This window comes from Chanodichthys erythropterus, chromosome 23 (genome assembly GCF_024489055.1).
Source record: "Chanodichthys erythropterus isolate Z2021 chromosome 23, ASM2448905v1, whole genome shotgun sequence".
NCBI classification, from domain to species: domain Eukaryota; kingdom Metazoa; phylum Chordata; class Actinopteri; order Cypriniformes; family Xenocyprididae; genus Chanodichthys; species Chanodichthys erythropterus.
In genome coordinates, this window is record NC_090243.1 from 1,028,968 (window position 1) to 1,043,183 (window position 14,216).

Here is a 14,216-nt window from a genome sequence, read left to right on the forward strand (position 1 = left end):
AAAAAACTTTTCTCTGTCATGGCTGCCTTTTTTTGTCTCTTATATGACAGGAGAAACAGAATGAGGCTCGCTATTTGCATGACCACAGAGAAGAGCTCATAGAGGAACTTGCCACGACAATTGTTCAAAAAGTAAGAGGTGTTCTGTGATTGAGAGAATACATTGTAGTTTATAGTAGTTTTAATTAACTGTAACTGTACACAAAATCACATAATTCTTATAGATAGTAAAATCACATGACATAACATTCAGGTCAAAATAATTTGCCCAAAATAATAATAATTGGAGAACATGTAGTTTACATTATTGCTAAAAAGTTAGGGGTCAGTAAGATTTTTTTCTTTCTTTTTTTTTTTTTTTTTTAAGAATTGATTGATTCATCAAGATGCACAGTTAAGACATTTACAGTGGGTACGGAAAGTATTCAGACCCCCTTACATTTTTCACTTGTTGTTACATTGCAGCCATTTGCTAAAGTCATTTAAGTTAATTTTTTTCCTCATTAATGTACACACAACACCCCATATTGACAGAAAAACACAGAATTGTTGACATTTTTGCAGATTTATTAAAAAACTACCAAGTCAGGGCTCTGGCTGGGCCATTCAAGAACAGTCACAGAGTTGTTGTGAAGCCACTCCTTCGTTATTTTAGCTGTATGCTTAGGGTCATTGTCTTGTTGGAAGGTAAACCTTCGACCCAGTCTGAGGTCCCCCCCCCCCCCCAACAGCATGATGCTGCCACCACCATGCTTCACTGTTGGGCTTGTATTGGACAGGTGATGAGCAGTGCCTGGTTTTCTCCACAGATACCGCTTAGAATTAAGGCCAAAAAGTTCTATCTTGGTCTTATTTCTCACCATCTTGGAGTCCTTTAGGTGTTTTTTAGCAAACTCCATGCAGGATTTCATGTGTCTTGCACTGAGGAGAGGCTTCCGTCGGGCCACTCTGCCATAAAGCCAGACTGGTGGAGGGCTGCAGTGATGGTTGACCGGAACCTTAAGTGCAGCAGAAATTTTTTTGTAACCTTGGCCAGATCTGTGCCTTGCACAGATCAGGCAGTTCCTTTGACCTCATGATTCTCATTTGCTCTGACATGCACTGTGAGCTGTAAGATCTTATATAGACAGATGTGTGGCTTTTCTAATCAAGTCCAGTCAGTAAAATCAAACACAGCTGGACTCAAATGAAGGTATAGAACCATCTTAAAGATGATCAGAAGAAATGGACAGCACCTGAGTTAAATATATGAGTGTCACAGCAAAGGGTCTGAATACTTAGGACCATGTGATATTTCAGTTTTTCTTTTTTAATAAATCTGCAAAAATTTCAACAATTCTGTGTTTTTCTGTCAATATGGGGTGCTGTGTGTACATTAATGAGGAAAAAAATGAACTGAAATGATTTTAAGTTCAAATGGCTGCAATATAAGAGTGAAAAATTTAAGGGGGTCTGAATACTTTCCGTACCCACTGTATAATGTGACAAAAGATTTATATTTTCTATTCATTAAAGAATCCTGAAAATTATTTCTAATATTGATAATAAGAAAAAATTATTGAGCACCAAATCAAAATGATTTCTGAAAGATCCTGTGACACTGAAGACTGGAGTAATGATGCTGAAAATTCAGCTTGCCATCACAGGAATAAATTACATTTGAAAACATATTAAAATAGAAAACGGTTATTTTACATTTATTATAATAATTCACAATATTACTGTGTAAACTGTGTTTTTGATCAGATAAAACATTTTTCAAAACATTATGAAAATCTTACTAACCCCAAACGTTTAGACAATGTATGTAAACATGATTTACTAAGAATTATTACGAAGAAATTAAGTGAATTCTTTTAGATATTATAGATCATTTTTTAAATATTTTTTTTTTCATTGCAGTTAGTAAAAAGTTAATAAAGTACTACAATGATTTTTCCATACTTAGACAATACAACACATACTACCATGAACAGTTCAAATAATATATATATATATATATATATATATATATATATATATATATATAAGTGTTTTATATCATTTCATTATGGTAATGAGAAATGTTCTTCATTATCATGAAAATAATGTAAAACTAAAACTAGATGTCGTTTCCTTTTAGTAAAATATAACTTTCTTTTGATTTTGTGGTGAAATATGAACTGGTTATGTTCTTGACAGGATGTATTGAGCTTGATACCATAGACCCCTTTGGTTTGTATCCAACAAAATGTATTGCCTATAATTTATAACTTCATTCACATTTGAGTTCATTCAGCAGTTTTGACTTCATGTTCTTTGACATGTCAACTTTGTCCCAATAACTTTGAAAATCCATTCGTAGACCTGCTTTGGCATACTATTTTCACTGCACAATGGTACGGTTCGAGAAGCACTTATCATAATCTTGCACACTATACCATATAGTATGGATATGAATTGAATATTGTACAGATGCAAAATGGTATGCAACTTTTATAGTTGTCTCTTTTTCCACTTTTTCCATGTCTCTCTCTGTAGATCATTCAGAGGGGGAAACGGTCTGAGATACAGGCTGAGTATGAGTTTGTTTGGCCTCAGAATCAGAGTAGTGAGCTACCATCCCCTACCTCAACACAATACACACACGACACTCAGCATTCACACACCACCTCTCAGCACGGCGCAGTAGCCCAGACCGACATCACTAACTCCTGTCCGCTGTGGGTAAGAGCATGTTAAAGCTACCTTTACAAGCACCTATTATACAGTGTTTACAGTGCTTATTCAATATTCCTGACCTCATCTGTAACACATAATCTCTTCTGCTGCAGCATGCAAAAACAACACAGTGTTAAAAATAATGATAGAATGTTGGAATCAAGGAAAAGCGATGCAAAAAAAAAAGCTGAAAATACCTTAAAAACACTTATTCAACAGTAATCACACAGCTTTTTAGTGTTATTCAGTATTGCTGTAGTACAGAAATTTCTAATGGGCAAAAACAGTAAGTCAGTAAGCCATAATGCAAGTCTCTAGCACCCCCAACTGGTGAATCTAATTTCATGCAACCTGCTTGGTTTTATAGCCACAAACTTTTAAACTTTTCTTTAAACTATAACCAAATGCAAATTGTGCAAAACAGTTTCACTTTGTGCAGAAAACTTTCAGACATTTGTACATTATAACTTAACAAATATTACTATTCTTATACAGATAATTACTATTTTTGAGTAACTAAGTATGTACACTACTGTAAACTAATTAACTGCTTACACACATATTTGACTGAAGTGTTTCTAATTGCAAGACAAAATGAACAATTTAATCGGCAGATATATATCTGCCAATTAAACTATTATTTTTATCTTGCATTATAGATGTATCTTGCAATGTATTTATTTTGTTCTACTTTTGATCTATTTAATGCATCCTTGTTGAATAAAAGTATTTATTTTTAAAGTCCCCCTGTGGTGAAAATCATGTTTTTAATGTGTTTAAATGTGTTTAAAAAAAAATATTCATATTCATAAGTCAACACCATTGCTGAGTATTTTTTCTTTAAAACTGCAGTGATCTAAAGCCTATTTCAGAAACGCAGTTTGAAATCGCTGAAATTCCTTGTAACCAATCATGTCAACATTCCAGCGGGCTTTAGCATATCATTAACTATGACTGCTCTGAAGCAAGGGAGTCACAACAGAAGCCAGGTTATCCCAGTATATTTTACTATTGATATAAAAAAAAATGGGTAGTCAAGCAAAAGGCAAATCATATTAATTACTGTTATGTGTCCGACGTTATAAAAAGTGATACCATTGTGCAGCGCTTACCTCAGTAAGTTGACCAAGTGGATCTCTGAGCTCATGTGAGTGACTGGAGGCGGGGCTAATTAGCATATTCATAGATCCACGTATACTAAATGAAGCAAGGGTGTAGAGTTACATTCAAGCTATTTAAGGCATGAAGAAGTTTTTTCACAGGAAAAAATGCTTAAATATGTAATTTTTGGCTATAAAAGATGAGTTTTAAGGGATACAATTATTGACTACAGGGGGATTTTAAGGAAAAAAAAAAAAAAGATATATAATATATTGGTTCACACTTGCAGTATCCATCATTTCAAATGACAATTGTTATGTTTAGAAGTCAAGATCAGCATTCTCTTTGACAAGTGACGATTCTCCAGAGAAGGACCCTGAGGTTGGAATGGCCCCAGGGGTCCCGGAGAGTGCAGAGGTAGAGACAGACATCCAAGACTACACTTCACTCAGGAGGGAGTCCAGAGCCTCATCACTTCCTGGTTGGAAGAGTGTTGACCGCCTGGACAACACTAGTAAGAATATATACAAAGACACACACAGGTTGATCATTGGTCTAGTGCACCAGAACAAAGCTTCAGACATCTACTGTACACAATTGAATTGTTGATTCATTTCAAGATTTAAAGGTATATTTCATACAAAAAAGAAAATAATGTCATTATTTACTCACCCTGATCATGTTGTTCCAAATCTGACTTTCTTTATTCTTTGAAGAATTTTTTAAATGTTTTAAAATGACTGAGACATTTAGCATTCTTTTGTGTTCCACAGAGGAAAGAAAGTCATTTAGGTTTAGAATGACATGAGGGTAAGTAAAGTAAAGTAAAGAATTTTCATTTTTGAGTGAACTAATCCTTTTAAGACTCTTTAAAGTTGTATGCATTTTGAATGGGTGCGAAATAGCTATACAAAGGTGAAATGTTTAATTCTGTGTCGAGTGTCAAACAAACCATTACTGCAAAAATATTTCATATCTGATTAGTATAGAAAAAATTACAGGTCCACAAGAAAATTACCACCTTTTAATTATTTTGACGTTTTCTCAAATTTTCTGTTTGTGTATGTGGTGCACACACACACATCCTCTATATTTGTCTGTCCAGGTGTTTGTGTCTCTCTCCACAGGTGCATCTTCAGTCCTGCAGTCCCCTGATGGTAACTGGATCGCCCTGCAGAGCTCCCAGCATTCCCGGCCCAGTCTGCTGACCAAGCGCAAGAGCCTTGTTTTCAGTGTGCTGGAGAAAGAATCAGGCGTTGTGTCTGCGTATGACGAAATGGGCTCTGATTCGGACCCCGAGGACCAGGGGGGCTGGGGAGCTGCCCTGTTACAATTTCGCAGACGTCTCTCTGATGAAACGTATTACACTGACTCTCAACATGACCCGGAATGGACGTACACCCAACACCCACCTATCACCTCACCCTCTTCGGGTCAGTACACCAACACTGAGACCCTCAACTCAGACTCGGAGACGTCTCCTGCCCCATCCACTCGAGCGAGCAGACCAGCCCACGGTACACCCCAGAGGAAAAAAGGGCTGCCTGAAGCACACCCGTATCCTCCCTACAGACATCACGCAAGCAGTGTAGCTTCACCTCTACTGAAGCCAGAAGCTCTTGATGTGAACTTTAACCCCCGTCTGGGAGGGGACAGTAGTGATGGGGAGGAGCGGAGCGAGCAGATTAAAAGGTCACGGAGGCGCAGAAAGAGCAAACGTGAGACATCAGACCACAGCCGGGCAAATAATGCACTGTACAGCTCTGCCACAGTGGTAAGAGAAACAACTGTCTTCTTGTTTAATACTATTGATAAGAATCATAATGAGACTATTTATAGTGGTGTGTTTTCAACTATGGTATGATAAAGATTTAGCATCTTGCTACTGTTTAAATGTCAAGGCTAAAAGCACAAATAAGCATAAAAATACATTGATTTTTCTGGTGTGCAGAAATTAACTAGCAATGGATACCTCGATTTAATCAAATTTTCACCAAAAAGTGAATTGAGTGACACCCTAGCCATGAAACTGGACTCTATCTGAACTGAACTGATATCTGTTTTGGTCCACATTAGTTGTGCTATGGTCTGACATTCCTTCCAGAATTTTTTTTTTGTAATCCCTCTCACTTGATTATAATATCATTGTTATTTACGTAACATTGATTATTATCAACTTAAATATGATGATGATTATTGTTATTATTTTTTTTTTATTATTATTATATACAACAATATATTAATGCTATCATTTTAATATATTGTCAACTCCAATATTATAATGCAGTGGTAATTTTTTCAGCTTCATGTGTTTTTTCAAGGCATTACTGTTAAATTCTAGAGCTTTCCTTGTAGTCAAAAACTTTTAATACTCTTCTCTTTCCATCTGAGAAATGCTGTCATATTCTCCTCTGTTTATAAAAATCTGATTTAAAAAAAGAAGTGAAAATTATTATTTTACTTTATTTTATTTTTGGAAAAGCTGTATTGCAATTTTTTTTATCTGAATAATTGATTAATCATTTTCTTTTTTCTTTTATTCTCTTTTTCAGAGAAAACATTTAATCATTCTTAAAACAAGATTTACCTGAGAAGCAAATTTACATAAGATATTACGTTTTTTTGTTGTTGTTGCTGTTGTTGTTTAGCTCTGACAAATTGACAGACTGTTTTTTCCTTGCTATAAGTATATATTCACATATATTTAATACATATAATTCCAGTTATATTCTCCAAAAACAACAAAAAATACTTCTTTTGTAGTATTTGACTAAAAAGTGAAGGTATGTTACTCGTTGTTTTTCATGATTTTAGATACTAAATTAGAGTTGCAGCAACATAGACAAAGTATAAAATTAAAAACAAAAAAGAAGAAAACTTTTTTTTTTTTAGAAATGTTGTGAATTTGAATGTGGTTTATATTTGACTCCAGTAGGTGGCACTGCAGGGCAGGGTTGTGCTTTTATTGGCATAAATGGTGTGAACATCCTTCAACCCTTTTATCTCAGTAATAAAGTCTTTATTTTATATTCTTATTTTTTTTTTCTCTCTCTTTCATAATTTTTTATCTCTCTGTCTGCTTCTCAACTCTCTCTCTTTAATACACCTCAGGAGAACAGTGCCGTCCTTCTCAATGCCATGATGATACGCCGGCAACAGAGTAAGGAGAACCCAGTTCCACTGAATTACCAGACTCCAGACACTGTGACCCCTCCTGACCTTTTGACCTCTGACGCCATGACCCCTGAACCTGACTATCAGAACACAGTGGCTCACAACTCCAGTGCCGCCAGTCCGCTGATGCGAAGCCAATCAGGAGCCAGCAAACCAGGGTTCGACCTTCAGAGCCCTTTGCTCAGGGGCTCTTCAGTAAATGAAACCCTGGAACAGGAACTGAGATCCAAACTCGGTGAGCTGGTTGGCCAAGTCAGTGAGAGGGATGTAATGTCATCTAATTTTGAGCCAATCAGAGAAGTGGGCGACAAGCAAGAGGACATGGTACGGGAGAAAGAAAGTGAGAAACTGAGACCGAAGGAAAGGCGAGAGAGCAAACGAGACAAGAGGGACGGGAAATTGAGGGAAATTGAGAAGCCGAATGAAAGACAAACGCTTAGAGAGATGGACACAAGTGATGCAGTGAGACAGATAAATAAAGAGAGAGAAGTGAAGAGAGAGAGGGAGCGACAGAAAGAAATCGAAAGACAAGTAGAAAGAGAACGAGAAAGACAAAGAGAGCTGGAGAAACAAATTGAGAGGGACAGAGAAAGACAACAAGAGATTGAGGTGCAGGTTGTGAGGAAACAGGAAAGAAAGAGAGAAATGGAGAAACAACTGAAACAAGAGCAAGAGAGACAATCAGAGATCGAGCAAGAGATAGAAAAGAAGAGGAAAAGCATACGCATGGAAAAAGACAAATTAGAGCCTAAAGTGAGTGTGAACTCCAAAGAAGAAGATAATCAGGAAGTGGCCTGTGAAACAGAGGGAGCATCAGGTAGAGTAATGAAGCAAAATAACAGTTTAGAAGAAGACAGCAATGAAACAGAGAAGGAAAAAATGAAGAGAATACCACCACAGAGATGCAAATCAGAAACAGGGTCAGAAAAACAAGAACAGCTTGAGACAAAGACAACAAGGTCTTCAACTACATCTCCAGACAGCATCCACTGTGGTCTGGAGGAGCCACTGTCTCCAACAGAGGTAAGCACTGGTTGCAGCCTAAAAGTTCCTCTCCTACATACTTCACCCAGGCTTTATTTTAAACCGTAGTGAGCTGCCTAACTGGACTCAAAAATCTCAAACACAGTTATTTAGTAAGACTTATTAACATTTTAGCCAACTTTAACCACCTTGATCAGCATGATTCTCTTCAAATTTTTGCTCCACCATGACAGTAGCTGACGTTCATTGGTAAAGAAGGTTTTTTTAAGGGATGTTTGAATGCTAAAGGAGTGGGGGAGTTGTGCTTAATCAATGGTGTCATTAATTTACACACCATTGTGATGTAATACACTCTATACATTCACCCAGGGTAAAAAAAAAAAAACTTCAGTTGACAAGTATTTCACATGACCTTAACACTATTGGGCACCTGTGGGGGATTTTGTAGAGACAAGTTGAGCCACACTCCCCATCAAACTTCAGGGCATTCAAGGAGGTCATCCTTCAGGAGTTAAACAGAATAGATGTGAAAATTTGTCATGAACTTGTACACTCAAAGCTATGAAGGGTCAGATCAGCATATATACAGTGGGTACGGAAGGTATTCAGGCCCCCTTAAAGTTTTCACTCTTTGTTATATTGCAGCCATTTGAACTTAAAATCATTTAAGTTAATTTTTTTCCTCATTAATGTACACACAGCACCCCATATTGACAGAAAAACACAGAATTGTTGACATTTTTGCAGATTTATTAAAGGGCACCTATAATGCCCCTTTTTACAAGATGTAATATTGGTCTTGGGTGTCCCCAGAATGTATTTGTGAAGTTTCAGCACAAAATACCCCACAGTTAATTTATTATAACCATTTGAAAATGTCATTTTTGGGGCCTGTTTTAAAAAGGGCTGTTTTGGTGTGTACCACCTTAAATATAAATGAGCTGCATATCCCCGCCCTGCCTTTGGATGAGGGCGTAACTTGCATACCTATGGCAATAAACAGTCGGTAGAAACAGAATGGCTGAGAATGAGAGACCCGCTGTTTTGTATGGCATTCAGCCGTACATGTTTGAACCGGAATCAGACCCAGATGATGAAGAGACTCCAGTAGAAGAAACACAATTGAGAATGGAGCAGGACGTCTCTGAATGGTTATTTGATACATTTATGTACTTACAGAGTTTTAATCGCGTCCCCTTTGCAATTATGGATGTGCAACACACACACACACACTGTGATAACGTTCGCGCAATTTTTTGAAACAACATTTGCTAAGTACGTTAGATACACACTATACAAACAAGGTTTAAATTATATACACAGACATTCTACGACGACGACAACAACTTTAGACGCATTTGTTATTGAATTGGCTGACATCGACTGAAATGACTATTTGCTCAAAAAACATTAAATACACTTACTTCTTCTGGAGGTGATGTTGGATTGCGAACAGTAGGCAACAATCCACACTTGAGTATTAACTTTGAAGCAAGACCTGCTTTGAATTGACCCTTGTTCTCAAAACAGTCAGTCAAAAAAATGATTCGCGAAAACATAAACGTGTTTTGGAATTTTGAGTGGCGCCTTTCCTTCGTAAATAAAATCCATCCACTGCGTTTTCAGTGGCTCTGATGTCGGAAGTAAGTGAAAACTACTATGTTCATTATTACATCCCACAACAGAACACTTATGTTTCTTAGGAGACATTACCGGCTGTCGTTGAAACAATGGAGGATGGTTGACAGATCACCGACGGCGGGGTTTATGCCAAAACCAGATTGTCAATCAAACCACGTGGGTGGGGTTTAGCGCAATTCTATGTCACAGTGAGAGCAATCTTAGAACAGGGCGTTCTAGACAGTGCTTATGAATTATTGAGATTGTAAAAAAAACACTCGGTGGATTTTTCTCATTCTAGGGTGGTTTTGCTCACACACTGCCAACACACATTTATGGTCAAACACCATGTAAAAGTGAATTTTGCATAATAGGTGCCCTTTAAAAAAGAAAAACTGAAATATCACATGGTCCTAAGTATTCAGACCCTTTGCTCAGTATTTAGTAGAAGCACCCTTTTGATCTAATACAGCCATGAGTCTTTTTGGGAAAGATGCAACAAGTTTTTCACACCTGGATTTGGGGATCCTCTGCCATTCCTCCTTGCAGATCCTCTCCAGTTCTGTCAGGTTGGATGGTAAACGTTGGTGGACAGCCATTTTTAGGTCTCTCCAGAGATGCTCAATTGGGTTTAAGTCAGGGCTCTGGCTGGGCGATTCAAGAACAGTCACGGAGTTGTTGTGAAGCCACTCTTTCGTTATTTTAACTGTGTGCTTAGGGTCATTGTCTTGTTGGAAGGTAAACCTTTGGCCCAGTGTGAGGTCCTGAGCACGCTGGAGAAGGTTTTCATCCAGGATATCCCTGTACTTGGCCGCATTCATCTTTCCCTCGATTGCAACCAGTCGTCCTGTCCCTGTGCTGCCACCACCATGCTTCACTGTTGGGACTGTATTGGACAGGTGATGAGCAGTGCCTGGTTTTCTCCACACATACCGCTTAGAATTAAGGCCAAAAAGTTCTATCTTGGTCTCATCAGACCAGAGAATCTTATTTCTCACCATCTCGGAGTCCTTCAGGTGTTTTTTAGCAAACTCCATGCGGGCTTTCACGTGTCTTGCACTGAGGAGAGGCTTCCGTCGGGCCACTCTGCCATAAAGCCCCGACTGGTGGAGGGCTGCAGTGATGGTTGACAGGAACCTTAAGTGCAGCAGAAATTTTTTTGTAACCTTGGCCAGATCTGTGCCTTGCCACAATTCTGTCTCTGAGCTTCTCAGGCAGTTCCTTTGACCTCATGATTCTCATTTGCTCTGACATGCACTGTGAGCTGTAAAGTCTTATATAGACAGGTGTGTGGCTTTCCTAATTAAGTCCAATCAGTATAATCAAACACAGCTGGACTCAAATGAAGGTGTAGAACCATCTCAAGGATGATCAGAAGAAATGGACAGCACCTGAGTTAAATATATGAGTGTCACGGCAAAGGGTCTGAATACTTAGGACTGTTACATACAGAGGAGGTTGAAGACACAAGTTTATGATGTTTATTTGAGACAAACAGAGCAGTGATCAGGTGAGTGAAGGCAGATAAAGCTCTTAGCAGATGGTTATCAAGGCATTAATACTTGTCTTGATCTTCACTCCAGGATTCGAGGATGGCGGGCAGACGTGGAACAGATGACACACAGAGACACTCACGGAAGACAGGAGAACACTGAGGATCTAGGAAACACACTGGAGACAGGTAAGTAGTCCGTAAGGTAGGCATTCGGGTAAAGCCGGGGACACACCTAACGATTAGCTGAAACATTCTAAGACTGAACTGAACACACACTGTAAACGGCACTGTACAGACCATTAAATTACCACAGAAGTAACGTTAACTTTATACTACCACAATGCGACCTCAAAGGGCACTTTCACTTTTGCGATCAAAGGGGCAGGGCTCTTTATATTCTCTCTGTATATATTGTATCAACTGTTAATTTTGTATCTGTATCAGATAAATAATATATATACAAAACATGATAAAACATTTTTAAAAAAAGTATTATCTTTATCATTTGTTGCCCCCCTATTGGCTGGTGCTCCAGGACACTCGCCCAATGCCGTCTATGGATAATCCGGCCCTGTACATTACCTGACACGTTCAAAGCTTCCGCAATAGCAGCCCAGCTTCTTTCCTTATCGCTTCTATTATGGTATTCCTTCGAAGATATGTTGTATTCGTACTCTTGCCAGAGTTCAACCAGTTTTTCTTCCATACCGGTTGTCCAATGTGTTTTTATGTTTCAAACGTTTTTGACGCCATTTCACCGCTTGTTTACAATCTCCTGACACAGTCTCCAAGGAAATAGAGACGTCATCGGTCGCAAATATTATGCTGCCTTCACGTGCTCTCAGTGCTATTGTAAAGATGACTTTCCTTGAAAAAAAAAAAAAGAAACTTGAATGATTTGCTCATCACTACTTCAGAAGTGGGAATTATCAAATTTGAGAAGAATCTTTGTGAGGAGGGCAATGACTGTTTCTAAAATTCTAAGACTAGAATCGTTAGACACAGCACGCTGCACGATTTTAAGCACCAACTGTAAACACCGACTGAACGCAACTGGCTCTGACTCGAGCCGATTGGACATGATCAGTCGTAAGTATCAAATTACATTCATAATCGGCCTTACAATCATTAGGTGTGTCCCCTGCTTAAGTGTGCGTTAACGAGACCGGACAATAACTGTGTGGCTGTGAGTGTCTCTTATAGTGCTGCTGATTGGGATGGTGATGAGTGTCAGGTGTGCGTGATCAGATCTCTGGTGAGGGAGTGCGACGTGATTGGGTGAGTGAAGAGCCTGGCATGTCTGTGACATTACCACCCCCCATCCACGGTCCGCTCCTGAGGACAGAGGACCTCGACGACGTGGAGGCCGACCTCTGCCTCGTGGAGCTGGTCTGTTGGGACGTCTGGCATGGAAGTCTTCCAGAAGGCTAGGATCGAGAATGTCAACTGTGGGAACCCATGATCTTTCCTCTGGGCTGTATCCTTCCCAGTCGACAAGACCACGACGGCGCCAGGAGTCCAAAATGTCTTTTACCAGATACGCTGCTCCATCCTTCACGATGATTGGAAGGGGGGTCTTCGGCATCGCCAGGCTCTGTGGAGGGAAGGGTGGTGAGGTTTCAACAGAGAGACATGGAACGTGGGGTGTATCTTGAACTCAGGTGGAAGTTGCAACTGGTATGTGACTGGATTGGCTTGGCAGATGATGGTATAGGGGCCAATGAATCTGGGACTCGGCTTTCTGCAAGGTAGATGCATCTGATTATCTCTAGTGGATAACCAGACCTTTTCTCCAGGTTATACGGGTGATTGAGAATGGCGAAGATCCGCTGTTAATCTGCATCTCCTGAGGGCCCGTTGAAGTTGGAGATGAGCTGAGTCCCAGACCCTCCCACTGTCGGGAAAGTGATGTAATCCACTCCACTGCCGGGACATCTGATGGTTCCCCATCCCAGGGGAACAGTGGGGGCTGATAACCAAGTACGCACTGGAAAGGGGTGGGACCAGTGGTGGGCTGACGGAGGGAATTCTTGTGTACTCGGCCCAGCCCAGGAACTGGCTCCAGGAGTCCTGGTGGCCGTGACCGAGGGTACGCAGGAAATGGCCAAACTCCGGTATCTTCCGCTCCGTCTGCCCATTCGTCTGGGGATGGTATCCAGATGAGAGGCTGATGGTCACATCTAGGAGTTTGAAGAAAGATTTCCAGACATGGGATGTGAATTAAGGTCCTCTGTCAGATACAATATCCTCAGGCAATCCAAAGTATCTGAAACCATGATTGAAGATAAGCTCTGCTGTAACCATCGCTGTGGGAAGTCCTGGGAGAGGAATCAATCGACATGACTTGGAGAACCTGTCAACCACAACCATCACGCAGGTGTGTCCATTGGAGACCGGGAGATCTGTGATGAAGTCCACTCCTAGATGTGACCATGGGCGAGTTGGAATGGGCAGAGGTTGTAGTTTCCTGGAGGGAAGATGATGAGGGCTCTTGGGTATGGCACATTCCCTGCACCCCTTTATGTACCTCCTTACATCCACTGCCATGTTGGGCCACCAGAAGCACTGTTTTAATAACGAGAGGGTTTCATTGACCCCTGGGTGGCCAGTGCCCAGCGACGAATGAGAGGAGTGAATGATGGGAATGCGTTGTGTCCGTGGGATGTATAGCAAATCTGGGGGACAACCCGGCGGGGTGTTGGTGGAAGCATTGGACTCGGGCAGTGTCTCCTCTAACCAGGTTATGGGACTGACAATGATTCTCTGGAAGAATGGACTCTGGATCTTCAGAACTTTCTTTGGGACTGTAGAGCTTTTGACATTCTTGGAACCAGAACGATAGGAAATGGTGAAGTTAAATCGAGTAAAGAACAATGCCCATCTTGCTTGATGTGGGTTCAGTCTCTTTCCATCACGCAGGTATTCCAAATTCTTATAGTCTGTTAATACCAGAAAGGGATGAAGGGCTCCATCGAGCCAATGCCTCCACTCCTCCAAGGTGAGTTTGATGGCAAGGAGCTCTCGGTTACCAATGTCATAGTTTACCTCCACCAGGTTGAGTTTGCGGGAGAAGAAGGCACATGGATGGAGTCTACTTGGTTTCCCCTGCTGCTTTTGGAAGACCGCTCCCACTCCTGTGGTGG

At 40.1% G+C, this 14,216-nt stretch overlaps 1 protein-coding gene across 1 annotated transcript in view; it reads left to right on the forward strand.

Moving 5' to 3' along the window:
- Positions 1-14,216, forward strand: part of myripb (myosin VIIA and Rab interacting protein b) — a 256,773-nt gene that overhangs the window by 224,765 nt on the left and 17,792 nt on the right. Inside the window, exons 7-12 of the mRNA XM_067378160.1 lie at positions 51-131; positions 2,520-2,705; positions 4,125-4,314; positions 4,928-5,574; positions 6,912-7,692; positions 7,765-7,997. Of these exons, the coding sequence (XP_067234261.1) occupies positions 51-131; positions 2,520-2,705; positions 4,125-4,314; positions 4,928-5,574; positions 6,912-7,692; positions 7,765-7,997 (2,118 nt within the window). The remainder of the gene's footprint in view (positions 1-50; positions 132-2,519; positions 2,706-4,124; positions 4,315-4,927; positions 5,575-6,911; positions 7,693-7,764; positions 7,998-14,216) is intronic.